Source organism: Peromyscus maniculatus, chromosome 20 (genome assembly GCF_049852395.1).
Source record: "Peromyscus maniculatus bairdii isolate BWxNUB_F1_BW_parent chromosome 20, HU_Pman_BW_mat_3.1, whole genome shotgun sequence".
Lineage (NCBI taxonomy): Eukaryota > Metazoa > Chordata > Mammalia > Rodentia > Cricetidae > Peromyscus > Peromyscus maniculatus.
The window spans coordinates 55,186,541-55,213,517 of NC_134871.1; the positions used below are offsets into that span (position 1 = coordinate 55,186,541).

Here is a 26,977-nt window from a genome sequence, read left to right on the forward strand (position 1 = left end):
GCCTGCAAGTTCACCAACACTTCTCTTTGTATCATATCACTTCATAGTAGATGATCAGTGAAGCATACCCCTAAATTAATAATTCACTATTTACATTTCCCCTGGGCTTTTAAAAATATACTTTTATTCCTTTTTTTTCTTGATGTGAATATGTACAGGTATGCAGGTCCTACAGTGGCCAGAAGAGGGTGTCAGATCCCCTGAGGCTGGAGTTACAGGCAGTTGTGAGCTGCCACCTGGGTGCTGGGAACTGAACTCTTGTTCTCTAGAAGAGCAGCAAGTGCTTTTAACCATGAAGCCATCTCTTTACAGACAGACAGACAGACAGACAGACAGACAGACAGACACACACACACACACACACACACACACACACTTTGATTTTAAACCAGTGCCTGTCCTTGGTAGATTCATGCCCTCCTTCATTAAAGCCTACACACCAGCTTTTACAGGCAGGGATTCAGTGGAAGCCACTGAGTAGCTGGGTGGTACAGAGCTTACGCTTCCTGACCAGAGAGAAATCATAGCAGAAAGTGGTGTAATAGCAAGAGCAGGTGCTGAGGGCCGTCAGGCAAAGAGAAGGCATTGTCGCCAGCCCACAGCCAGGGTGACAGGCTCCCTGAAAGAGGGAGGAAGGCTTCTGCTTCCTGGGGAAATCATTATTACTTGGACTCAGGTAATAAAAAAAAAAAAAACATGAGGAGCCGCCTCCCTTGGCACCGGTCCCAGGCTCCTGGATAGAGAGACAGTACCTCTTAAAACCCTACAGCAATTAGACATTTTCTTGACTTACTGCCCCCTCCATTGATAATTGAAGGAGTAGTCCATTGCCCCAGAACCCAATGCAAATCTGGCACCTAGGAGATTGATGCTCACAGGTGCCCATAGGTACGAGTAGTCACAGGAACCAATTAGATGATTTTAATGCCCAGAATTTGTCCAGGTCTGGGCAGACTGAGCAAAACTTGGGGAGTATGGAAACCTCTGTATCCCCTGGGAGGCCTGCCCAATCAATCCACACTTGAGTGGGAACTGAAGGGACCTGAGGAACATTTTTGCATTTGCACCTGCCCTTCCAGAGGAAGCATCAAGCCTGCACCAGCACTTCCAGGAGGATGTCCCAGTCACGGAAGCAGGAGATGGGTTGAAGTCTTGTGGCAGCCATGTCAGGGTTCTCATTATTTGCCACAGTAGAGCAGCTCTGGGCTCACGGCTCAGACCTATGCATAGGAGCAGAATCAGAGGTCTGCCAGGGAAGCCACACCCCTCAAGATTCACTCCCATGTGCAGTTTCAGAGAAGCTCCAGTTGGCACCACCAAATCCCCCCAGGGACACAGAAGCCATCCTTCCCCTCATCTTTGGGGATGGTGGCAGGTGCAGCAGTCTGGGGCTGACAACCAAAGCCAATGAAGCAGAGTCCCCTCCCCCACTCAAAGGGAAATCCTCTGCTAGCTGGGACCCCAGGCAGCTCACTGGAATTCCCCACCCCCAGGGAAATGGGACAGCAGAACCTGTATAGAAAATAAGAAAAAATAAATGAAAAGCTTTCATAGTACCCGTTATATGTGGAAGGCATTTCTATACCTCCCAGCTGAGCTGGCCACAGCTCTGCTCTGACAAGAGCATCCAATGTTCAAGGCATCTACAAATAATAGCACTGCTTGGGTTCCAGAGGCTTAAAATGCATGTTGGCCCTAAGAGGTCTGAATAACATTCAAAATTAACTTGTATCCCCTATTTCTACCAAACTACTGATTTGGAGTATTCTGCTCAGAACTGAACCTCATCCTCTGTTTCTAAACCCTAACCCAACCAGACAAGTCAACCCAATGCCAGGAAGTCATTGCTGAGCTGTAGACCAAGGACTTGGCCCGGGTCACTACATAAGATGGACAGTAGCTGCCTTGCGGATGAGCCTCTCAGTCAGGGGTGAGTTGGGTTTCAAGGCATCACGCTCCAACAGAAGGCTCCTGTGGAAACACACAGAGTTTTTGTTATAGAACCTTCTAGAAGGATGTGGGAGCATGACAGGCAGGAGCAAATGGATACAGTCAGCTGGATAGTACTTTGATTCTGCCTGAGAGAAAACACTAGAGAAAAGGATTCCAGTGTGGGGTTATCACTGAGGCGTAGCCTGTCTTGGGGAAGCCATGGCTGAAGTCCTCATAGCTCAGGCTCCTGTCACAGACTAAGACTGAGGACCAGAGGGACAGGAGACATGGTGTCTGGCAGGAAGCCACATACGAGACTGGTCAGGAAAAGCAAGTGAGAGAACAGGCAGGTGTAGGGAAGGCTTAATTTAAAGAAAGGAAGACGGGATCAATCAGACTCAAAGGCTGCTGTGGCTGAATCCTGATACCCTTGACGCCCTGGTCATCAGCATGACTGAGGGGGTAGGACCCCTACACTGTGATTAGAGTCCCAGTGAGAAACATAAGGGCCTGCTCTCTAAGTGCTCAGGGGAAGCAAGACACAGCAAGAAGCTCTGAGCCAGGAAGAGGAGCACCAGAGTCTGAACTCTGCTGGACCCTGATCCAGGACATTTCAGCTTTCAGAACGACAAGACGAGATGTGTCTGGTGTGTGAACAAACCATCATGTCTGGGTTGGTTTGTTTTGGTACCACCCCGAGGAGATTAAGATAGAGACTGGTTAACAATGGTGGGTCTGCGGGGAGGGAGTGAGGATCAGGGGCTGGGGCTTGGTACACAGGTGGGGGCCAACACCACAGCCAGGGTAGAAATGCATCAGCCTACTCTCTGCTGCTATAACAAAATATGCGAGGCTGGGCACTTTGTAAAATTAAAGGTTTTATTGGGCTAGGTTTCAGAGACTGGAAGTACAAAGCATAGGCCCTTACCTGGCTCCAATAAGGCTGTTTGGTTGGGAAAACAAGGAATAGAGGCAGAAAGGCAAGGGGAGAATGCGGAACAGGCCAAGCAAACCGAGGGACTGTGCTCTATAACATTCTCCTGTGGAGAGTACTAATTAGGGATCCTTGAGAACTACTTCAATATCCTCTGAGGACGGGGCCCCAGAACCCCATTCCAGGAGTTCTCATCTCTCAACTCTCTTCCTCTTCTTAACACTTCCAAACTGGGGGACACATGTTTAGCACATGGAACCCGGAGGGTCATACACAAACCATCCCAAACCACAGCAAAAGGCTTTTGCCTGTGAAGGGGCTGGGCTGCGGGGGGGGGGGGGGGGGGGTGGGCACTTGGAAGGAACGCCCCACCCCTGCAGGTCTTCCCAGGCAGCTGTGCCGTCTCTCTCCCCCTCTCCCCTACACTACCTCACCTCTCCTGGGCAGGACCAGATGCATGGCATCCACTCCAGTGTGGGTCACACTGCACCCTAGAATCTGCCTCAGCTGAACCCTCAGCCTGCTCCTCTGTTCACACAGCCCACACCACCCTAGCTGGGACCAAGGCCCCACCTCTTACCCACAGCAGGTCCCCCAGGGGGCTCAGCCACTACACATCACATGTGGCTTTGGCACATGGACATGGAGTAAACAGGGACATGTGTCCATGGCGTTTCTGAGTTCAGAGTAGTTCAAATGTTCCCAGGAGTCACCTGCACTGCTGGGGTCCAGCTCAATGGCCGGGGCACCTGCCTAGACCTCTCCTCACAGGACAGGGACCCAGGGGCACTCTCCTTGGCAGGGTGGGGTGTGAGCCAGGGAGGGAAGTATAATGGTTAGGGCTGTAGGAGTTCCTTTACTGGGTATCTAGACACCCCTAGCCTCGAGGCCTACGGCTTTGTCTGCTAACCAGGCCCACTGGCTAAGTGCACTAGGCATTTAGTATCCCTCCACATCCCCACAGGACACCCCTATGCTCCTCCACCCCTCACCAGATCCACCATCATCCTCCGCCCCTGACCACAGTCAAGGGACTGTCCAGATGAACTGGTGATGAACTGGTTTTCTCATAGGATCCACACATTCACCTACTCAGTCCTGCATCCCACACCCAGCCCAGGAAGTTTCTAAATTACTGCAAGCTGAGGCCTAAAAGAGCAGACACACACACACACACACACACACACACACACACACACACACACAGGGGCAGGATGTCCCAGGCAGAGGGCACAGCGCATGCAGGGACCTGAGAGCAGGTGGCACTGGCTATCTGTGTACTTCAGCATGGCTAAAATGGGAAGTAGGCTGGTGTGGCAGGAGGCTGGGCAAAAGGGTGGCACTGGCTGTCCCCCTTTGTCAAGTTCAGCCTGCTAATGAAAGAGAACCAAACCCCCCAATTTGCCTCCTGCTTTCTGAACCCCCAAATCAGAAGCACACATGCCAAGGCAGGGGCATGCATAGGGATATCATGGGGGAGCAGCCTGGCTGTGGGGAGGGCAGAGTGCTCACCGGGCCACATTCTTATGGGCGCTGGAGGTGCAGTTGATGGCCGCATGAATCAGCAGCTGGTTGAAGACGTCTCTCTATGAAATCAGTTAGGCAAGTTAAGCACCTGCATTGGGGACCAGGGATGGGCCCCCAACCCAAAGGAACCACTGAGACGAACACCACCCTGAACAGCACAGCCTGGTGTCAGTGTGAAACAAGGGTACCCCTACCCCACGAGTACCCACAACACAGGAGTCACCTGCCACTCCAGCCTCTGGTTCCCTGTATACAGATGGCTCACCTGAGCATTGCTGCCCCCAATCTGGACAATTCGGTAGCGGATTGGCAAGAGAAGTTCTAGGGCTCGGTCAGGATTCCCATTCTCAGCTTCCACAAGGGCCTGGCACAGGGGCAGACCCACATCTTGTGCCAACTGGTGCTGGAAATTCTCCCCAGGGGACCTGTCACCAAGACCAAAGTTAAGCATCCACCTCTACAAAGTCTCACCCAGGCAAGGGACACAAAATTAGGCCCTTCCCCAGCTGCCTGATGGCATTCTGATGGGAGCAGTAAGCATCTGCCCACTGTAGGGAGAGGACAAGGCTCCCTGTTTCCAGCCTCAGTTTGCCCATCTGGAAAGGGGTGTGATATCACAGCCCTTGTGGAGAGATCAGGACTGCACACATTGTAGGCAAAGCCTGGGCACCAATAGCCAGCACTACCATGGTTACCAATGAATGTGTCTGCAGCAATCTGTCCCCAAGGGCCTCTGTCAGCCCGGAAGACACCATTTCCAACAGATAAAGGAACTGAGGCTCAGAGCAAAGAGGACACCAGCTGGACCCCTGGAAGTCAGACACCTATGAAATACATGCCTGCATGGGCACCCACCTAGGAGATTCCCACCTAGAAGCATGGGTATCTTCAAAGCCTTGCTCACCAGCAAGATCTCACTCTAAGGTTTCCCCAACAAGGCAGGGTGGCCCCTAGCAGGCCTTGGCACAACCCTTGCCTCCTTCACCCTCTCAGTTGGCAGGTTTCAAGGTCTCAGGACCTCACATACTTGCTGGCCTCCTGCAGGGTGGTCAGCAGCTCCTGTGTGGTCTGGAGGTCCCGTGCACCCAGGGAGGCCATCAGGAAGTGAGCGTCATTGAAAAGAAGGATGTGGTCTCGGGTATGCTTCTTTGTGACTGGGAGGACAGCCTGCCAGCGCTGGCCAAGGGGCACCCCTGGGGACAAAAAGAGGACCCAAGGGCTTGATATGAAACCGCAGACATGTTCTGCACCCATGTCCCTCAGAAGCCCATCCAATGCTGTGAGATGGTCAGGAGGTGAGTGGGGCCACCAAGGCCTCTGCTTTCCTTGTTTTTCTAGAAAAGCAACACGCCCATGAGGTAAACGCAAATTTGAAAATTTGTCACACGTTATCAAACTATTCCTAGCCCCCTTTCCGACTCCCAAAAAACATGTTTTAAAATTTCCCTCTGTAATCCCAAGTCTAGTACCTGTGGAGAGATGACTCAGTGGTTAAGAGCACTGGCTGCTCTTCCAGAGGACAAGAGTTCAGTTCCCAGTACTTCCAAGGTGGCTTACAGTGTTTTATAACTGCATTTCCAGGGAACTCAATGCCCTCTTCTGACCTCCATTGGCAACAGGCACACTAACAGTCCACAGACATACATGCAGGCAAAATACTCACATACAAAAAAATAAATAAAATTTTTACGTCTAGTACCTGATACACAATGGGTATTTAATAAAGCCAGTGGCATCAGTAACACCCTTCTCCTTAGTTTGAATTTTCTGGCTCTAGAAGTCCTCACCTCTGCCCCAGCCTCCAGCCTCCACCTCCTTTTCTTCCCTCTCAGTCCAGGAATGTTAGATTCAGCTTTCTTCTCCAGGGCATTTCCAGACACCCAGAGGGCCCTCGACATCTATTTCTCAGCCTATCAAATTGAACAGTGAGGGCCAGGCGGTGGAGGCACACGCCTTTAATCCCAGAATTTGGGGGATAGAGGCAGGTAGATCTCTGAGTTCAAGGTCAGCATGGTCTACAGCATGAGTTCTAGGACAGTCATGGCTACAGAGAGAAACCCCGTCTCAAACCACTCCCTTTCAAAAAAAAATGAACAGTGATCCTTGCCTCACAACAGTGAGGAAGTAAGAGGCCTTTCCCAGCCTGCCAACCTCTCAACACCCACATCACCCCTCACACTGGGATTCTGGAGCTCTGGCCTTCCTCAGTGTCTCTCTCTGTGAGGCGTCATCTGATCCTCCAGCCATGGGCAGGAAGTCAGCCCTGTACAGCCAACTGAGAAGCCTAGGGTGACAGGCTGAGAAACCTCTGCAATGTCAGAGTTGGGAAATTATCACCTCCTGTGATCTAGGAACTCTGCAATGTCCCAATGAGTTGGGAAATTATCACCTCCTGTGATCTAGGAAAAGAGGCATCAGCCAGTAGACAGGTGGCACCTGTGCCCTGAAGGCCTGCCAGGCAGGCTATGAGAGTGGCAAGGTTCAGAGTCTAAGGCCACTACACCAAGGAGCAGTGGAGAATAGAATAAAGGGCAGCTGAGGCCAGGTCAGTTGTCTAAGACTGGCATGGAGACAGCTGCATAAGCTCGCATGCAAAGGTACAGCCAGGCCAATTCATCCCAAGGCCTGTGGTTCGGGCACTGGCCCTCAGGACCTGGAATCACACTTTCTCTCTTTGTATAGGGAGAGGGAAGAGAGTCTGCTACCTTCCATCTGAAGACGATAGAGCATGGAGCAGCTGTCCACCATATCCAGCATGGTACCACTGGCCTGAAGGCTGGGGAGGATCTGGAAGACAAGGGTGATGGGAGGCCAGGCTCAGAGAGTCAAATGACAGCTACAGCTGCCATCCTAGCCATGAGTGTGGCCTGAGAAAGCTCTCAGCAAACAAAAGCCATAAGCATCATCCCCAGCATCCCAGCCATCAGGAGCATCATCCTCATCATTTCTCATCTTTCAAGTATAGGACCACAGCTCCCACCAGAAGATTAAGTACTGTGGGGGCCAGAATGTATGAAGGGCACACATACACACACAGGAGTTCATTGTACTATGTACCCATGATTAGCGCTAGGCCTTGACCACTGCTACCCCCAGCCTGCGCCTAAGGCTGCTCTGGCAGGAGACACCTATCTTGTCTGGTCATGTTTCAAGATTCAACTTGGCTTACTAGGAGATCTGTCTACACCTCAGAGAACACAGTGCACATCACCTCCATTTCTTTCTAAGATGCTGATCATGACAGAGGAACTCCTCCTAGGGACCCTTGTCTTGGCAGGCATCTTTCTGGTATTCAGCCCCCCCACATCATGAGTGTCCCAAAACGTTATTACTGAGTACTCACTTGGGAGTTTTTCCTTTTAAAGACTGTCCAAGGGCTGACAGAGTGAGAGGAACAAGCAGACGCCATAACAGACTGTTCAGTCTTCTCTCAGAGATTAGGCCTCAATTTCAGTTTCCTGATAGTGAACTAGCAGTTTCAGAGGGACCCACAAACAAAGGGCAATTAATCAACACTCCTGACAGCAAGGATGAGGAGGCATAGTACATGGAGTATCAGGCCAGGCCTGAGGCACCACAGTCAGCAAGCTCAAGATGATAACCAAATAAGGACAAAGCCTGGGACTTGTCCAGGCCTGCCCCAAAATGAAAAACTGTAGCCATGACCAGCCCTTGACTAGACCTGTCCAATTAGAATGTACTAATATGATTGCCACTTGCTTAGGCCAATCATATCTAAAGTGACCTAAAAGCCCTGGAATACCTCTGGGCTATGCTTACAAGGAGCTACTGTGAGCTCCTCTCAGGGTCATCAGCATTTTGCCTTTGTGTAGAATGGTCAGTCCCAGGACACTGGAAGCTTTCTCAAGATAATAAACGCTCTTGTTGACTGCATACATGGATGGTGGTCTTTGTGGGATTTATCCAGGACCCTAACAAAAGGAGAATTTGAGTTTGGGGAGATGCCAAGCTTGTGGAAGTGGCGGGTAGGATGGGGCCCAGTGAGGTCAATATGCTAATACTGCAATGCTACATAATTTATCATCATCATCATCATTTTATGCATATGAGTGTTTTGTCAGCATGTATGTCTGTGTACCACATGTGTGCCTGATGCCCACAGGGCCCAGAAGTGGGCCTATGCTGTCCTGAGATTGGAGTTACAGGTAATTATGAGCTACTATGTGGGTGCTGGGAATTGAACCTGGGTCCTCTGAAACAATAGTCTGTACTCTTAAACATTGGCCCATCTCTCTAGCCCCACAACTTTTCTTTTTCTTCCTTTTTTAGTGGAATATTGGGGGTTGAACCTAGGATCCCAAGTATGCTAAGCAAGTGCTCTAACAATGATAGCCTCAGGCTTCTTTTTAAAACTTTTCATTCTGAGACAGTCGCACTAAGTTACCCAGGCCAGCCTTGAACTCACTTGGTAGCCCAGACAGACCTTGAGCTTGCAAACCTCCTGCCCCAGCCTCCTGATTGCAGGTCTGTTCCACCATGACTAGATTAATTTTTGTAACATAGATTTTAAAACAGTAAAAACAGACAGGGGTCTGTAGCAATGCATCAATGGTTAAGAGCACTGGCTGCTCTTCCAGAGGATCAGGGTTCATTTCTCAGCACTCACATGTGTGGTGGTTTAAATAGGTATAGTCTGCAAAGAATCATGTGTTTGAATGATTAACTCATAGAGAGTGAACTGTTAGGTGTGGCCTTGTTGGAGAAAATGTATCACTGTGGGGGCAGGCTTTGAGGTCTTACATGCTCAAGCTAGGCCTTAATGAGGCAGTCTCCTCCTGCCTTCAGATCCAAATGTAGAACTCTCTGCTACCTCTCCAGCACCATGTCTGCCTGCATGCTGCCATGTTTCCCGCCATGACAACAATGGACTAAACCTCTGAACTTTAGGCCAGTCCCAGTTGGATGTTTTCTTTTATAAGAGTTGCCATGGTCATGGTGTCTCTTCACAATAATAGAAACCCAAAGTAAGACAACATGGTAACTCACAAACCATCTATAACTCCAGGTTTAAGGGATCTGGCCCCCTGTTCTGATCTCTGCGCACATATATACATGCAGGCAAAACACATAAAATAAACAAATTCTTTGAAAAATGAAAACACACGCTGATAGGCACACACAAGTGGCCACATGGCTCAGTAAAGGCACTTGTTAGCCAAGCCTGATTTGACACCTGCAACTCACATAGTAGAAGCAGAGAAGTGACTCCTGCAAGGTGTTCTCTGACTTTCACAGACATGTCATGGCATGCATACACATACAAAATAAATAAATGGGATTTTTTTTTAAAAGATAGGGTCTCACTATGTAGCTCTGGCTGTTCTAGAACTCACTATGTAGAGCAGGCTGGCCTGAAACTCACAGAGATCACTCTGCCTCTGCCTCCTGAGTGCTGGGATCAAAAGACATGTGCCATTCACCCTGGCTCTGATTTTTTTTTTTTAAATTAAAAATAAGTGAACAAGCCAGGCAGTAGTGGCACATACCTGTAAACTCAGCACTCAGGAAACAGAGGCAGATAGATCAATGTGAGTTCAAGTTCTACAGTGCAAGTTCAGGACAGGCTCCAATGCAACACAGAGAAACCCTGTCTCAAAAGAAGAAGAAGAGGAGGAGAAGGAGAAGGAGGAGAAGGAAGAAGAGGAGGAGGAGGATAAGGAGGAGGAGGAGGAGGAGAAGGAGGAACCCATCTAAAGGACAGTGACAGTCAAAGACTGCCTTAAACATGTCAGTCTCCAAACACCACGGGTGAACATCAGCAGGGACTCCATGGTACAGACTCAGGACATGGCTCTGACAACAGCTATCCCACGAACCCTGGGGCATGCTGCCACCATTAGCTCTGGCTGGGACACACACACAGGCCACAGGCTATGAGAGACAAAAGACAACTGCAGCACCAAACCACAAACAACTTGAGTGAACTTACATGGCTGTCATAGATGGTTAGTGCAGCCTCATAGTCTCCCTGCAGAGGTGAAATTGCTGTGGTTAACATCTGGAGAAGTCAAAACGCGATGCTTGAAAATATACTAGGAATAGCTGACTAAGGAGCCCACTAAGAAAGATAGGCAGGGCTCAATGGCACCCAAAGTGGAGAAAGGAGAAGGTGAACCCAATCCTTGTGTCATGAGGGCCTCACCATGCATACATGCTTCTCTCCGGGCATCTTAGGAGCCTCCAAGTCTTTCTCTACAGTAACAGCACTGCAAGAAGCACCCTGACAAACGGGCCACTGCCCATCTCCATCATCTGTCCCCGCCCCCTCTCCTAGAATTGGTTCTGGTGCTGTAGGTCCAATCTGAGACCCTCCCTGTATCCCAGGCAGTAAAGAGGCACTGGGTTTCAAACAACCTGTGGAGGTGTGAAGGGTCCCCATAGGCTCAGATGTTTGAATACTTGGTCCCCAGTTGGTGGCACTGTTTGTGTGGGCTTAGGAGGTGTGTCCTTGCTGGAGGAAGTGTATCACTACAGGTGGGCTTTGAGAGCTTAAGGCTTCACCCTACTCTCAGTCCATGCTGCTTTGTGCCTGAATGGTGTGAGCTCTCAGCACCCAGTTCTGCACCCATGTTTGCAGCTTGCTGCCAGCTTCCTCACCATGATGGAGGCTCTAATGCCTCCGGAACCTTCAGACAAATAAACCCTTCCCTATACTACAAGTTGTCTTGGTTGCAGTGTTGTATCACAGCAACAGGAAAGTAACTAATAAGTCACAGGAGTCCCAGTTCCCAAGAGTGGAAAATGTCTTTGAGGAGCTCAGCATACAAAGCTCTTGCAATGTGAATGCAGTATTGTTTCAGCTATCATCTGTGCTGGACAGTTTTATGTCAACTTGACACAAGCTAGAGTCATCTGAGAAACCTCTATTAAGAAAACATCTCCATAAGACTGGGCTCTAAGCAAGTCTGTAGGGTGTTTTCTTAATTGATGGGGGATGGCCATTGTGTACAGTGCTATCCCTGGGCTTGCGGTCCTGGGTTCTATAAGAAAGCAGGCTGAGCAAGCCATGGTGAGCAAGCCAGTAAGCAGCACCTCTAATGGCCTCTGCATCAGCTCCTGCCTCCAGGTTCCTTCCTGCCCTGTTTGAGTTCCTTCCCTGGCTTCCTTCAGAAGGACAAATGAAGCCAAATAAATCCGATCCTCCCCAACTTGCTCTTGGTCATGGCGTCTCATCACAGCAATAGAAGCCCTAAGACACCATCTTTTGTACCAACACACGAAGGGGCTGCATGGAAGTCAGACACACGGCAGGGGCTAGGGCTTTGCTCTGAACATCTGCACTGCAGGAGACAACCACAGAGACAAGCATCCTACCTTCTCAATCAAGTACAGGGCCCAGTGCCAATAATTATGGCAAGCGAGCATATCACAATCCTGCAGAAAGAACGAGAGAAAGTCTGAGCGCCTGTGGGCTGAGCCTAAGTTCAGTTGGTATCAGTATGAACCCCTGGGTTCAATCCCCAGCACTGAATCAACTGGGTATGGTAGACCACACCTGTGATCCCAGCACACTGTGATCCAGGGAGTAGAAACAGAGGATCGGAAGTTTGACTTTGGGGTGGGGAGATGCTCACTTGGTACAATGTTGGCTGTGTAAGCATTGAAGAGCTTAGTTTGACTCTCTGCTCCTACTTAAAAGCTGGACATGATGGTGTATGCCTGTAATCACAGGGGAAGCCTGGAGGTTTTCTAGCCAGACAGTCTTGCCTAATCAGTAAGCTCCAGGGAAATCCCAGGAAAAGTGTTTTTAGGCTCCTGAAATTTTCCAGACCCAGGAGTCTGGGCAACTTTAGAATGGGATATGTTCATAAACCTCCCTGTAAACCAGCTACACCTAGAACCATGCCGGGAAATGCTGGGAATTGACCTGGCTGTCAATCACAGTTTTAGCCCATGCTCAAGAGGGATGCTGATGGCCACGGCATCCTGCAGGTCTCTGAAGCATTGAACATCTGCCACTCAGTGTCAGGTTGTGGAGGGACTTGTTTCCCCAGCTGGTGGTGCCCTTGGAGCCTGCTGTGGCACAGAAGGACAGGGCAGCAAGGGCACCTGGAGAGGTGGCCAGGTCAGGTACCAGAGGCAAGTCCAGAGAAAACAGGCACACAAGGAGGAAGAAGGACCACCAGAGCTAGTGGGGAAGGGGGAAATAGCCCCAGAGGGGTACCAGCCTGACAGAAGCAGGGATGAGTAAAGTTGGGAATTGTTAATATGGACAATGAGGCCACAGGGTATTCAAGACATGGAAAGGGTCAGGGTAGGCACTAGGGCTCTGAATCCCCCTAACTCCCATATGCTGGCTCTACATCATTGGACCATCACCCCTTTGGTCTACCTCTCTCCCACTCACAGCATCATGTGGTCCAGAAGGACACTCCATCATCCCATGGGGGAGCCTGCTGACAGCAGCAGAGATACATGCAACTCAGGGCACTAAGTATGCTCACCCTTGCTGGGCTCTGATTTCCCCAGCACCCCTTGGGTCCATTCCTTTCATAGCAAAACACCTCAGGGAGACCCCAATTGCACAATCACTTATAAAATGCTGGCAGATGTTGAGATGTTGTGGAGCTCCCAGAGGATGCTTGGCAGTCAGGGATGCCTCCAAGCTGAACCTAAGCTCCTGGAGAACTAAACCACATCTGTAAGTCCGACCCAGCAAGCCTTGATGGGATTCCGGGTATCAGACTGGATCATCCAAGTCTCAACTCCTACCTTCCAGTGGCCTTCGGTGTTCTTCATGAACTCCATGCCGTCCTTGATCTCGGCTCTCATCTCATGTACGTGGGCAACAGTGTGCACTGACCATGCATCTGTTGGCTCAACAGACAAAGCCTGCATGAGGTTGGAGATGGGAGGACAAGGAAAATGGGTGTTAGACCGGCTACCTGGGCTCAAAAAGAACAAGGGTGAGACTGAGCTCTAATTCAGAATAATGACAATCCTGACACCAGCACCATGTCCTACATGCCTGGGAGGTAACGGTGTGTGCCTTACCCACCACAGCAGCTGCTGAGGTGGGCATCACTGACAGCCTCACAGATGAGGAAGCTGGGGCTCGAGGAGGCCAGCACTTGCTTCCTGGGTACACCCGCATCATCTGCAAGATGCTAACCAAGATATTGTGCCTCAGTTTCCCATGATGGCCTCTAGGGTTGCCTTCCTCTCAGGGCTATCAGAATAGCGTAGACTGTCACATCCTTTGCTGGTGAAGGACAAGCGGCCGCCCCTTCCACTAACACTCAGGAGATGGTCACACAGGCGGATTCCCACGCTAGAAGGAACTGGGTTTAGCAGCACTGTTGTTAACAACCAAATCTACATGACCCCTGAGTTCCATGGAGAGGCCTATGGACATATGAACTGGCTCTTACCTCCTTGTCCATCTACTCACCAGGTCAGTTCACGTTTATTGAGCACCTTCTAAATGCTGCACATGAAGCAGTGAACAGGGACTCACTGCAACCCCATCACTGGCTTGTCCTCAGGGCCCCACATCAAATCATGGGTCCCTAGGCCCGCTTTCCCTGATGTCTAGAACTACATGGCTCCGTGATGACCTGGCACCTGCTGCAAGAGTTTTGGCAACATGTCCCCAGCAGTCTCTGGCCCCTGGCCCTGCCCCTCAGTTTTCACAGTCTTGTCCACTCCCTGTGGGAAGACAGGACTCACACTGCATGTCTGTGAGGCCTTGGGGCAGAGGGCCTGAGAACCAGGGGAGCTGGGGACATGGCAGGGTGCATCCTGAGCATGCTGGGCACTGGCACCCCTTTAAGGAACCTCTCCAAGCATTCTGCTTTCACACAGGACAGTTGAGAAATAGGACTCAGCCCTGTTCTTTGTGACCAGCATCCTCACTGAACTGGAGTCCTTGTGAGGTTCCCTGGGAGACCCCAAATCTCTGCCTGCCCCTCACTCTTACCCTGTGAAAACCTGGAGGACACTGTTATAGCCTTGTCTTCATATCTATCAGCTGTCTACGGGGTCTGGAGCTAAGGTCAGTATGGCCTATAGCACCAGGAGAGCTGGAGCAAGGGCAGGAAAGAGCAATGGGTGGGGACACTCTTCTGCCAAATCTTGTCTCTTCTCAGACATGAGTCTGCATCCTTGGCCATCTCTCTTTGGAATCAGCTTGTCAGAATGCCACTTAGAATTCCTTCAACTGCCCTGCTCTCCTCCAGATGCCTAGGTGGTTCCCCCAACCAGAGGAGCCTTACTGTGGCTTAACCACAGATGCAGGACCTGGCTACCCTGATCTTAGAGCTTAGATGGCCAAGAATCTAGCTAGCTGGAGCCCTCAGGGCTGACTCAGAGCTAAAGAAAACAAAACCAAAACCAAATAAACAAAAAGCCTTCACCTGATTCCTGAATCTGAATTGAGTTGATTCAGGCAAGGGCCAGACACACTGAGATTGCTGTCCTGAGGAGGAGGCACTTCAGGCCAACTGAGGCAATGCCTGGGTCAGGAGCCACAGCAGGGATGCAGGGAAGCTAAGATCTAGTCCAGGCTGCTTAAAAGACAGCCATCTCAACAGATGGCTTAGGTGACACTCTGACCCCTAAGCTTTATCAGCATGGGAGGGCTCTGTATAGCCTCTCTCTGAGCTGTAGCTCTCTTAGCTGGACACCAACGTGTTTAACCGTGTAGGCAGAGACCATGGGCAGGAGCAGGCATGCACAAGGACAGGTATGACCTGGGACCAAGAGCACACGTCACTGTCTATGCATGGCAATGCCTCCTTGCACAGTAGTTTCTACTCCTGCAAGGACACGAGGGGCAGAGAAGGACTTCCAGAGCCTGAGCTACCCTGCACCCAGGCCTGTCACTTGACCCAGATTTCAGGCACACAGGGGAGTTCCAGGAACTGCAGATCAGCCAGCACATCCCAGCAGAATACAGAAAACAGTGCCCGAGGCTGGAGGATCTAGCAGGCTCCACAATGGCTCCACCCCTCCCGCTGGCAAGCACCCTGAGTGATGAGTGATGGTTTTTATATCCTGAGTGCAGGACAAAGTCACTCGGCCTCCCCACTCAGGGAGGAAGAACATAACAAGATCAGGCCATGACCTGTGAAATCTCCACCTACCTCAAGCCTCATGGGTCATGGTTAGACCCAGTGGAAAGGAGAAATTCAATGAGGGAGAACCAAGGTTTGCATGCTCTTCCCGTACTGCTTTAGTCCCAATTGGCCTGTGGCTCTAGAGCCGAAAGGAACTCACAGGAGCAGAGAGCCACGACTCGGGTAACCCCTGAGGGACAGAGCCACCACCTCCCTGGGTGTCACTGCCTCATCTGCTCCAGCGACCTCTGGAGGCTCTAGAGCAGTCATGAACAGGGAGCTGTTTCTCCTAACAACAGCCCCTCCCAAGAGGACACTCCAAGGTGGGGAGGAGGGCTGCTTGGTCCTCACATGAGGGGCCATACCCTAAAGGGCCTCACACCTTGAGAAGGGCCCACTCACCTCTTTGGCAAGCTTTAGTGCCTGGTCATAGAAGTTGGTTTCCATCAGTCCGAAAGAATAGATGCCTTTCACGTAGCTGTAAACAGAGAAAAAGAGTTCAGTTCCCAGAAGGCTGAACAGGAACAGGTGGGATGGAGTCCCCCAGCAGGAGCAGCTGGAGTCCACACACCAGGGCTTGTATGTGACTGTGTTTGGACACGGGGGCTTCACAGAAGGAACTGAGGTGAGATGCGGTGGGTGGCAATCTGATCGCTATTGTTCACTTCGTAACACAGCCGTGTGGAGCTGGTGGTGTCACCGAAGAAAGGACTTGTGACACCCCGATTCTGCTCAGGACCTCAGCAAGGGGCAGCACTAAAAGACTGACTCATGACCTCAACCCAGAGAGGAGCTGAGCTCAGCAGTCCTCCTTTAGAACTTCCTTTAGTACAAGACAAAGTGAAATTCAACCTGATGGTGATTTCCCAGAATCCTGTGCTGTCCATATGGCTCACCCACTCCTCAGACATCAATGCAGAGTCTCTCCACAGAGGATGACAGGGTCTATGGTCACCTCCCTGAGGAGCCTGGCACTATGGTAACTCCATTGAGGCTTCTGTTGCACCGTCCTGCACCCAGCCTGTGAGCACCCACTGACCAGCCTGCCAATCCCCAGAACTGATCCCAGTGCCCTGTTTGTCCAGCTCACCCTCCATTCTGGCCCACATACTTGCATTTCTCATCAGTCACCCAGGTACTGAGCCTCAAGATGGTTGGTCACAGGTGACAGAGGGGCTCTATCCTGTGTGAACAAAGACAGAAGCTACTGTCTAAGACTCAGGTGTCACTTTTACTGTCCACCACAGGGACACATGACAGCCTTTACTAAAGAGCAGTGGCTAGCAGGTGACTTAAAAAAATATTTACTGCTCAGGAATCAGAGGCAGGCTGATCTCTGTGAATTCAAGGCCAGCCTCGTCTACAGAGCTAGTTCTAGGCCAGTCAGGGCTACACAGAGAAACCTTGTCTCGAAAAACGAACAAACAAACAAAAAAATTTACCAAGGGATTACTGTAGGTCAGATGCTGTGGGATAGTCTCTATGCTGTGAATGTGTTGCTCTGATTGGTTAATAAATAAAGTGCTGATTGGCCAGTAGCCAGGCAGGAAGTATAGGCAAGACAAAGAGAGAGGAGAATTCTGGGAACAGGATGGCCAGGTGAGGAGACGCTGCCATCCACCATGATGAGAAGCAGATGTTAAGATAATGGTAAACCACAAGCTATGTGGCAACTTATGGATTAATAGAAATGGGTTAATTTAAGATATAAGACTTAGATAGCAAGAAGCCTGAGCCACATGGCCAAACAGTTTATAAATAATATAACCATCTGTGTGTTTATTTGGGTCCAAGCAGCTGGGGGATTCGCAGATGAGAAAGATTTGTCCTGACCGTGGGCCAAGTAGGACCAGGAGATAACCCCAGCTACAGTGAGGTACTACTAGCTCACAAGTGTTATATCTTCAATTTGGCCGAACCATGGTACCTGGACCTGTGGTCAGGCACCATTCTAAGGTCAACACAAAGGGTATTTGTATTAGAAGTGAGTACTTTTCAATCAGAAGACTTAGACACAAACAAGATTCTCAATAACGTGAATGGGTCTTGTCCAATCAGGTGACAGTCATAGAGAAAAAGTCACAGAAAGAAAAAGACACTTGGCCTTCCATATTCCTTTAGATACAAAGAGGAAGTTGAATTCTATGGGAATTTCTAGCCTGTCACCCTGCTCTACAGTTTCTGAATCTACCAGATGCTACCTAAACAGCTCTCTGAAGAGCAACCCTTTCCCTTGTAGCAACTGGTGTATCCACAGGTCATTGCTCTATACATCTTGATAATAGACAAGGATGTGGCCACAGAATCCATGGACCCATATAGATGATAGGAAATAGCCAGGCATGGTGGCTCATTACCTATAATCCCAATATCTAAGAGGATCAGGCATAAGATTGCCATGAATTTGAGGCCAACCTGGGTTACAGAATCAGATTCTATCTTTAAAAAATAAAACTAATGATGGCATGAAGTATGGGTGTTATGCTTTGGATAATATTATCTTGGGGATGCTTGTTACTACACACAAAACAATCCTATCTGACTGATACACAATGGTGCTACCTCATTCACAGGATGGGATGAAGATCAAATGAAGAGAAAGAAGCCTTTTAGATGAGCAGCAGGAGTCTCGTTATCTCTAAGCTGGGGCCAATAGAGTTTCTGAGCCTTTAGGACAGGGGAAAGGAGAATGAGATGATGTGGCTTCTTGTCGGCACGTACCTGTTAAGAGGGACATCAGGTTTCCAAAAGGGGTAAACTCGGGCCACAGAATCCCGCATCTGCTCCTGCTGGCCCAGGTAAAAGTAGGCATCATGGGAAAACTTCAGGGCCAACATGTCTGTTGGGTGGTCCCGAAGGATCTGTTCCCAGAGATCACAAGCTTTGGGCAAATTCCTGCAAGACAAGAACACACTGAGCATGAAGTCCACATCCACGGGTCTGGGGGTGGTGGAAAGCCATCCTATGTCACTATCTGCCTGGGCTGCTTTAAGCAGTTATATCTGGGGCTGGGGAGATGGCACAGTGGGTAAGAGTAAATGCTGCACGAAGATTAGGACCTGAGTTCAAATCCCCAGCAGCAGAGTAAAATTCAGGCATGGCCATGTCCCTGTAACCCCAGTGGTGGAGAAAGGAGGGTGTCTGGGGCTTGCTGGGCACCAGTCCGCTGAAAGACCATGAGCTCTAGGTTCAGTGAGAGACCCTGTCTCAAGGGACTAAGATGGAGAGCCATAAGATGGGACACTTGACATCCTCCTTTGCCCTCTCAGTGCAAGAGCACATGCATTCTCACCAACACAGACATGTGAACACACACCATAACACACCCCTGCACACAAAAATCAATAAAATTATATATCTATATATAAATTATAGCTATGCATGTGTGACATGCAGAGGCCACGAAACTAAAGGGGGTACAATCTGAATGGGGGGATAGAAAAGGCAATTGCCTATATGTGATGAAAACAGAGGGACATTCTTGGGGGGAGGAAAAAAATAAGCCAGAGTGGGGCAGGGGCTTGCGGACAGACAGTAGGGGCGCTGGTGAAGGAGAGCAAGGTATGATAACATCCACTGCTTTGTATACTAAGAGTAATTCATAAAAAGAGAAAATGTTGCCAATTAAGAAAAAATTCCATCAAGAGCTAGGGTTGTCGTTGGAACTTACTAAGCAGGCAGGGCTCTGGAGTCCATACCCAACACTGCACAGAAAAAAAAATGTTATAGACACATATATGTACACATTTTCTACATTAGCTTGTAGCTCATAAAATTCAAAAACTAGGGGATCTGGAGAGATGGCTCAGTGGTTAGCAGCACTTTCTGCTCTTGCAGAGAACCCAGGCTCAGTTCCTGGCTCCCCTAGCACAGCTAAAACCATCTCTAACTCCAAGTACGGGAGTTCTGGTGCCTTCTTCAGGTCTGCTAGGGCACCAGGCACACACGTGATACAGACATACATATAAGGAAAACACTCAAGACACATAATATAAAAATAAATAAATCTTCAAAGAAGAAGAAAGAGAAAAACAGGTTTGTGTGTGTGTGTGTGTGTGTGTGTGTGTGTGTGTGTGTGCGTGCGCGTGCGCACACGCGCGCGCAGGCCAGAGGTCAACATCAGGTGTCCCCTTCAAGTGATCTCCCCTCATTTCCATAGTCTCTCACTGAACCTGGACCTTACCAATTCAGCCAGACTGGTAGGCCAATAAGAGCCAGGGATCTGCCTGTCTCCACCTCCCCAAGGCTACAGTACACATCACCATACCTGGCTTATTGTCTGGGTGCTGGGCATCTGAACTCAGATCCTTAAACCTGTGTCACAAGCACCCTAACATTTGAGCCATCTCTTCAGCCCAAGGAGACTTAACCAATTGCCAAGGACAATTTGCCCACACAACACGAGGCACTCAGAGAACCCCACATATATACTGAGTCACTAGAAATTCGATGGGTGATAATGTTCTGTATGCTGTGAATGTGTTGCTCTGATTGGATGATAAATAAAACACTGATTTGCCAGTAGCCAGGCAGGAAGTATAGGCAGGATAAACAAACAGACAAGGAGAATTCTGGAAAGTGAAAGGCTGAGTCAGGAGATGCCAGCCCTCCGTCCAGGGAACAGCATGTAATGGCAGACAGGTAAAGCCATGGTACACATGGCAACATATAGATGAACAGAGATGGGCTGAGTTTAAATGTAAGAGCTAGTCAGTGGTAGGCCTGAGCTAATGGCCCAGCCGTTTAATTAATATAAGCTTCTGAGTGATTATTTTATAAGCAGCTGCGGGGGTCCAAAGGGCCTGGGCAGGACAAGAGAAAACATCTGCTACAGAAACTGGTGCCACTTTCTTGGTCTAAGCCCCAGACTCCTCACAATAAGCATGAGATATCTGTTCTTTTTTTTGGGGGGGGGGGGCTTTTTAGTTTTGTATTTTTTTTTCTTTTATTTTACAATACCATTCAGTTTACATATCACCCACGGATTCCCTTGTTTTTCCCCTCCTGCCCCGTCCCCTTCCCCCGAGATATCTGTTCTAAGGGACATCTCACTTGTCCAAGCAGAGGGACTGCCCTGGGGGACTGTGGGAATGGAGACAGGGAACCATCTGGAAGGTAGAGAGCTGGTGCACACAGTGTTAGAATCCTGAACAAACCCTAAAGACATGCATGTGGAAGGCTGAGTGTCTTGGTGTGTGGTGCTGTTGGGAAGTAGGGTGCCCTTCTAGAATTTGAGGCAATTGATATTCAGTTAGGTCCCTGGAAGCATGCCCTTGGAGGGAACATCAGGACTTTGGTCCCGTCTTGACATCACTGGCTGCTATGAGGTGAGCAACCTTGGTGGTATTTTATTTGTACTGAAATGTGATTTTAATTGTATGTTAATAAATAAAGTTGCCCTGGGGTCAGAGCTATTAGAGCCATAGCAAGAACGTGGTGGTTAGAAGAGCTAGGTAGATTTCTGTGTGTTCAGGGATACAGCCAGTATTGGAGACGTATGCCTTTAAGACCTGGAGGGCGGTACTTACAGGCAGTGACGAGGCAGTCATGTGTTTGGGTTTACAACCAATGAGAAGGCAGAACAGAAAGACTATTTAAAGACAGACACACAGGAAGTAGCTCTCTCTCAGGGAAGCTAGGAGCACTGCAGGAGGTAAGATTTTAGCTCTGCGCTCTGACCTCTCGGCTTTCTCTTTTACATTGGTTCTATGTTTCTTATTTTAATAAGATGGTTGGTTACATCTACACAGCCTTCTCTGTCTACTACCTATTACTACCACAAAACACTAGCAATAGGGTAAGTGCCCAAGGACTGAAGGCTCCCAAGCCATATGCCAAAATAAACCTTTCTTCCTGATAAATGTATTGTCTCGGGTATTTTGTTACAACAACAGAAAGCTGACAAACACAGCCTTCAGGGCAGAAGCAAAAGGGTCAATTGTTTCCTTCTCAATCCTAGATGTGGTGATCAAATTAATAACCATGTGAATGAACCATAGCTTTTCCTAACCATAAACTGAAAATCCTTGCTAAATACTTCTTCATTCAGCATTCAGTTTGGGGCAGAGTAGGCTGGTGAGACTCTCAACCTCTGAGGCATCACCTTGCACAAGCTTGGAGTCCCAACACCCCCAGCCCAGGGAGGTTCCTCACCCCTTGGCAAACGTCTCCACTGCAGACACATGCAGCTGCTCCCGAGGCGTCAGAGTCTGGGTTTTGGAGATCTCCACCATTGTCTTCACAGCCCGGTCCAGGTCCTTGTCCAGCTTCACGGAACTTCCCGTGCCAATGAGCACAAGGCCGTTAGAGATGGCATGACCCATGGCTGGCAGAAGATTGGAAAACAGCTGGTCACTCAGCCTAGTCCAGCCCCACATTCTATAAGGTGTGAGCCACACTGGGTACAGGTTCACTGTGTGTGAGGCCCCTATCAAAACCTGGATCTCAGCTCTGGCTTCAGAAGGCAGAGGGGGCACCAGCTCCTTCTAAGTACCTGAGGTTATTTCTTTACCTGGGCTTCTGTTGAACCCCGAGGTCTGAAGTACTTCCCTCTGCCCTCATGAGCCTGGCAGAAGCTGTGATCCAGCTCACTGCCTAGTATTATTGCTAATACCAGTCCAGACCTCTTGGGATGCTGAGTGGATACCATTCAGAGAGCTGAATCTACAAGGCCCTGGGGCACAGACTGTGATCCCATTTCCCTGTCCTCACATATGATGATGGGATGGGTGGTCCTAACTGGAGGTGTTGAGGTCCAGGCCTACCCATGCTTCCCAGCCCCTTCTTCAGAAAGGCAGGGTGTCCCCTGATTGGCAGAACTCAATTAAGTACACTGGCCTGGAGATAAGAACCATAGTGCTAGGATACCCACCGCCAGCCCAGCTATTGGACCCTGCTTATAGCTTGAGTCTCTCTGACCACTAGCTGTCCCTGAGGCTGCATTTGGAATGCCCTGCATTTCTCTGGGTCTCCTAATTCTGTCCCTGCCAGGTTAATAGGGCCCTTGGCTTTAGCTAGGCTGCTGCATGTATTAAGGATGTCTCTGGGCTGGAGAGATGGCTCAGAGGTTAAGAGCACTGGCTACTCTTTCAGAGGCCTGAGTTCAGTTCCTGGCAACCACATGGTGGCTCACAACCATCTGTAATGAGATCTGGTGCCCTCTTCCGGAAGACAGAGGTACGTTCAGACAGAATACTACATAATAAATAAATCTTAAAAAAAAAAAAAAAAGAAAAGAAAAAAAGAAAGAAAGAAAAGAATGTCCCTAACAGCCATCTTCATCTTCATTTTGTAAGTCTTCTCAAATGCCAGGAACCTCACCCCACACTTGGGCTACCCCTCTTGGATTCTGAAATGTTCTGAATTGACCTCCCCCAGCCCCACTACACACAAGGCTTTCCCATGAGCCAGGTTCTGCCCTCCATCTCCACCCAGCTCTAGTGGCTCTGAAGATGTTCTGAGTCCTGAGATCCCTCACAAAGGTCTCAGGAGCCATCTCTAGTGTTCTAGGATTCTGGGCTTTCCAGCCGGCTAGACTCAGGTTGGTGTCTCTCTTTCCCTGAGCCCCAAGTTCCCCATCTAAGAAGTGGGGATGATGTCTTATTTCAAACTGATGATAGTTAGAGAAAAGATCTAGAGACTTCTGAGGAAATGGCATCCTCATGGGAGCAGCCGTTGTTCCAAACAAGTAGCTATCTTCATTCCTCATCTGTGCAAATATCAGCCTAGTCACTGTGTCCCTCCAACCACGTGAGCCCCTAGAGTCAGGGCATGTGAACTGAGCTCCTTTCCCTAGGGAGAGCTTTACTCACCAAAGGTTGGATCTGCTGCCTTGAGCTTAGACAGGCAGCCCTCAATGCCACCAAGACTCTTGTCATTGGTCCACTTGACATACTGGAATGAGAAATAAAAAACAAGTCTGTCCTCATGGAGCCCTAGACAATATCAGTGAACTGGTGTATCTAAACTCTGATTTTTTTTTTTCTGTCAGGGGTGCTGAAATTCAAACTCGGGGTCTCACATAAGCTCTATGTATGCAGGAGTCCCAGATCTCAATTATTTTTCTTTCTAGAACACTGAGCATTTTCTAGACTCTAATTCAAAGAAGGTATAACTTAATTGACCTTCTAGGATGAGATTGAATGCACAGGATTGGGTGAAATGTGCTAGGGCTGGGATGCCAACTGCCGGAAAAGAACTGTGGGGGGGAAAGGAGGTCCTTTCCAAGAAATGAGGTACAGCATGTTCCTTTCTTCCACACCAAGAAGAGCCCTGGAGTCACTAACACAATTCCTGCTTCATTTCTCTCGAAAATAACCACAGTAAGCCAGGCATGGCGGCTCACATCCATAATGCCAACAACAGGGAGACTGAGTCAGGACGCTTGCTGAGTTCCGGGCCAGTCTGGGCTACAGTGTGAGACCCAAACAAGCACAAAGAAGGTGGCCCGTGGTCATTACAGTGAGAGACACAAAGACCAGAGATGGAAAGGCAGCTTTTGCCTTCTATCTGTCTGCAGACTCAGGTGTACCCTGGCTCTGCCTCCGATGGACTGGGTGACATTTGACTCAAGGCAGCTCAATTCTCTGAGCCTCCATTATCCCACCTAGAAAAAAAAAGCCACTTGACCTTCCTTCTGAGACCTTGTCCCCTCTCCCAGAAGCCCCCAAGTCCCTGAACTACAGGATTCTTCCCTGGTGTGGAAGAGCCTGGGAACGGGTGGAAGGTCTTGGTCCAGCTAACTGGAGATGAGCCTCAGGACAGGACCCCATGTCTTCAGGGCAGAGCTCACAACAAACCCCAGCAGGCCACAGTGGGACACCTGTGGAGGCAGAGTATTTTCAGACCCCTGGGGTCATCCATTGCTATCTACCCTGGAACTGGGGATCTTGGGAAAAGGGCCACTGGGGCTGGCAGAGACACTCCCCATGTTCTTGAATCTCTGTGGTAAAGTGCAGATCTTTACTGTGATGGGATTTACAGACCATTCGCCAGTCGAAACTCCTCCTCAGAACCCTTCCAGGAGGACACGAGTCTCTTGGTGGGTGTACCTGGGTCACGGTGGCATCAAACAGCTTGCAGGCTTCATTGCTTGTGGTTGAGAGCGGGAGACCAGCATCCTTCCACGCCTACACAAGAGGGAAGGAACACCGGGGGAAGGGAGGGTGAAGGGGTGTTACTGGGCTGAGCCCCCAAACCCTTGGTTACCCCTCTGTAAAATATCTAAGAGAACCCAGTCGAGGTGAGTCCAAGTGTCAGCCAGGAAACGGGAGACAGTAAGTGGGAGTCTCATTACCAGGACTGATGGGAAGCTGGGCCCTGGGTGTGCATCTCAAAGGATGTCTGGCTTGTCACCTGCCTAGCAAGGTGTGTTCTCCCTGCCGACACCTAACAGTCCTCACCCACTGTGTGGGAAGAGTCTGACAGGTTGGAAATCCTTCAGATTATAATAGCGGCCCTCAGTGTCCTGACTTTCAGGGTGCACAAGGTCAGTATCTCCCTAGGGCGTGGGACATGACCTTGAGTCCTGGCAGGCGAAGGGCTGCACCTCCAAGGACTTGGAAATTAGGTGGCTGTGCTGCTCCCACCTTCATCTTCCTCGTCTGAAAAATGGGCTCAAGGCCCCGGTCCTGCGTGGCTTCATAGGAAACGCCTCCTGGAGCCAAGCCCAGTGCACAGGCTTTCTCTGGTGCCCTGCCTGGGAACCACTAGGCAGTCCCCCACCCCCACCCTCAGCTGCAGAGGCACAGCATGCTCAGGACTGGGTCCCCAGCCGGCCTGACCGGGGTGACCAGCAGCAGGTTTGCTCCCGTTTTCTGGGTCCTGGACCAACTCCCGGTCCCAGGAGGACGCAGCCGAGGGGGTGCGCATACCTGGCAGTCTCGCAGTGACATGGTTGTGGTTTTAGTCTGCAGAATAAGGGGCACTAGGTCAAAGCTTTCGGAAGTCCGTGAGGCCTTCCGGGGAGGTGAGGGTGTTATTGCTGGGGAACGGGGGCGGGGCGAAGGCGGCTGCGCTCCCCTCCCCCCGCGATCGCTCACTGGTGGCTTTGGACGCACGTGTCCAGCTCGGGGCCCAGACCTGCCCGCCCCCTAAAACCCTGGGCGTCTGTGGGAGGTGTGGGTGTAGGTGTGGGTATGGATAGGGAAGGGGGAAGAGGGGGAAGAATAGGAGAACATGCCTGCGCGCCCTGGCCTTGTTTCCCAGCTGGGGTGCCCAGAACTAGTCTGGTGGCTGCTGCCCCTCCTATCAAAACCCACCTGGCTAGAGGTGCGCAGCTCAGGTTTGAGCTTGAATGCCCACCTTGCCATCTGATGACATGGGTGCCCACGGTCCAGCCTCTCCCAGCCTGAGCCTCCTTCACTAGGCCAGAGGGCCCTCAGGAGGCATGGGAGCCCTGGGCCAGTGCCTGGAGCCTCAGGCACCTTAGTCAAGAGCTGTACCATTGAGATATTACTACCTCTCCCCATATTTTTTCCCCCAGTTTTGAGTTAGGATCTCACTAAATTGCCCGAGCTAGTCTGAGATCACCTTCGTAGCTTAGGTGGACTTTGAACTTGCGATCCTCCTGCCTAGAGTTGTTTCATTACTTGCTTTTAATCCCTAAGCATTGCGGACCTGCCCCTAGCACGTTCTAGGCAGCCCTCCTCAGGCAGTTGCAGCCTCAGGCGCTCACAGCTCAGGTTTTGGATAATCCCTCACTGACAAGGTTCGCCCATCACTCCTCTGCTGCTCCCCTGGGACAGTCCCCTCCCTTTTCCGGGGCTTGGAGTATAATACAGTTCCCCCTCTTCTGTGAAGGAGTTTCTAGCCAGTGCGTTTGAGTCAAGTGAGCAGGAAGGGTGGAGAGGCACATGCCGTCTGTGTTTAAAATGTTGGTATTTTGTCACAGATTTTCGGTTACTTTTCACTTTCAGTAATAAATTAAATTACTCTCTTATATAAGTGCTGAAGAGATACCTTTTTTTTTTTTTTCTTAAACACAGTCTCACCATGTAGACCAGTCAGGTCCTGTACGCACAGAGATCTGCCTCTCTCTGTGTATCCAGAGTGCTGGGATTTAAGGCATGTGCGTCCCCAGCTGGCATCGACACCATTCTTTTATTTTTATTTTTTTTTTACTTTATGATTTATGTATTTATTATGTATACAGTGTTCTGCCTGCATGTATGCCTGCAGGCCAGAAGAGGGCACCAGATCTCACTGTAGATGGCTATGAACTACCATGTGGTGGCTGGGAATTGAACTCAGGACCTCTGGGAGAGCAGCCAGTGCTCTTAACCTCTGATCCATCTCTCCAGCCCCCTCACTATCATTCTTTTTTTTTTTTTTTTTTTTTTTTTTTTTTTTTTTTTTTTATGAAGGTTCACCAAAGTCATTTAATCTGTCAGTTTCTCATTCATTTTTATGTCTTAATAATATTCTATTGTATGAATAAGCCACATTTTATTTCTCTCCAGTATTTGATAGCTATTTGAGTTGTTTTAACTTTTTTACTATTAGCAAC

General features: G+C 49.8%; 1 protein-coding gene across 1 annotated transcript; it reads right to left on the minus strand.

The window, feature by feature from the left end:
- Positions 1 to 102: 102 nt before the first annotated feature.
- On the minus strand, positions 103 to 25,493 carry LOC102923314 (tetratricopeptide repeat protein 38). Its single transcript, XM_076556510.1, has 14 exons — positions 25,344 to 25,493; positions 24,522 to 24,599; positions 23,283 to 23,364; positions 21,625 to 21,796; positions 18,193 to 18,366; positions 15,874 to 15,949; positions 13,127 to 13,246; positions 11,729 to 11,788; positions 10,344 to 10,382; positions 7,099 to 7,180; positions 5,421 to 5,586; positions 4,659 to 4,818; positions 4,379 to 4,452; positions 103 to 1,971 (listed from the first exon to the last, which is right to left on the minus strand). The coding sequence occupies exons 1-14, from the start codon at positions 25,362 to 25,364 to the stop codon at positions 1,881 to 1,883; spliced, it is 1,395 nt and encodes a 464-aa protein (XP_076412625.1). The 5' UTR covers positions 25,365 to 25,493; the 3' UTR covers positions 103 to 1,880.
- Positions 25,494 to 26,977: the final 1,484 nt, after the last annotated feature.

What these genes read in the sequence shown, in the direction of transcription:
- LOC102923314 (XM_076556510.1), bottom strand. Translation starts at nt 25,364, where the DNA reads ATGTCACTGCGAGACTGCCAG. An exon ending in CTATCGTCTTCAGATGGAAG is followed by an intron (nt 5,587 to 7,098) that starts GTAGCAGACTCT and finishes TTTTGTCCCCAG; the next exon opens with GGGTGCCCCTTGGCCAGCGC. An exon ending in GCCCATAAGAATGTGGCCCG is followed by an intron (nt 1,972 to 4,378) that starts GTGAGCACTCTG and finishes GTGTTTCCACAG; the next exon opens with GAGCCTTCTGTTGGAGCGTG.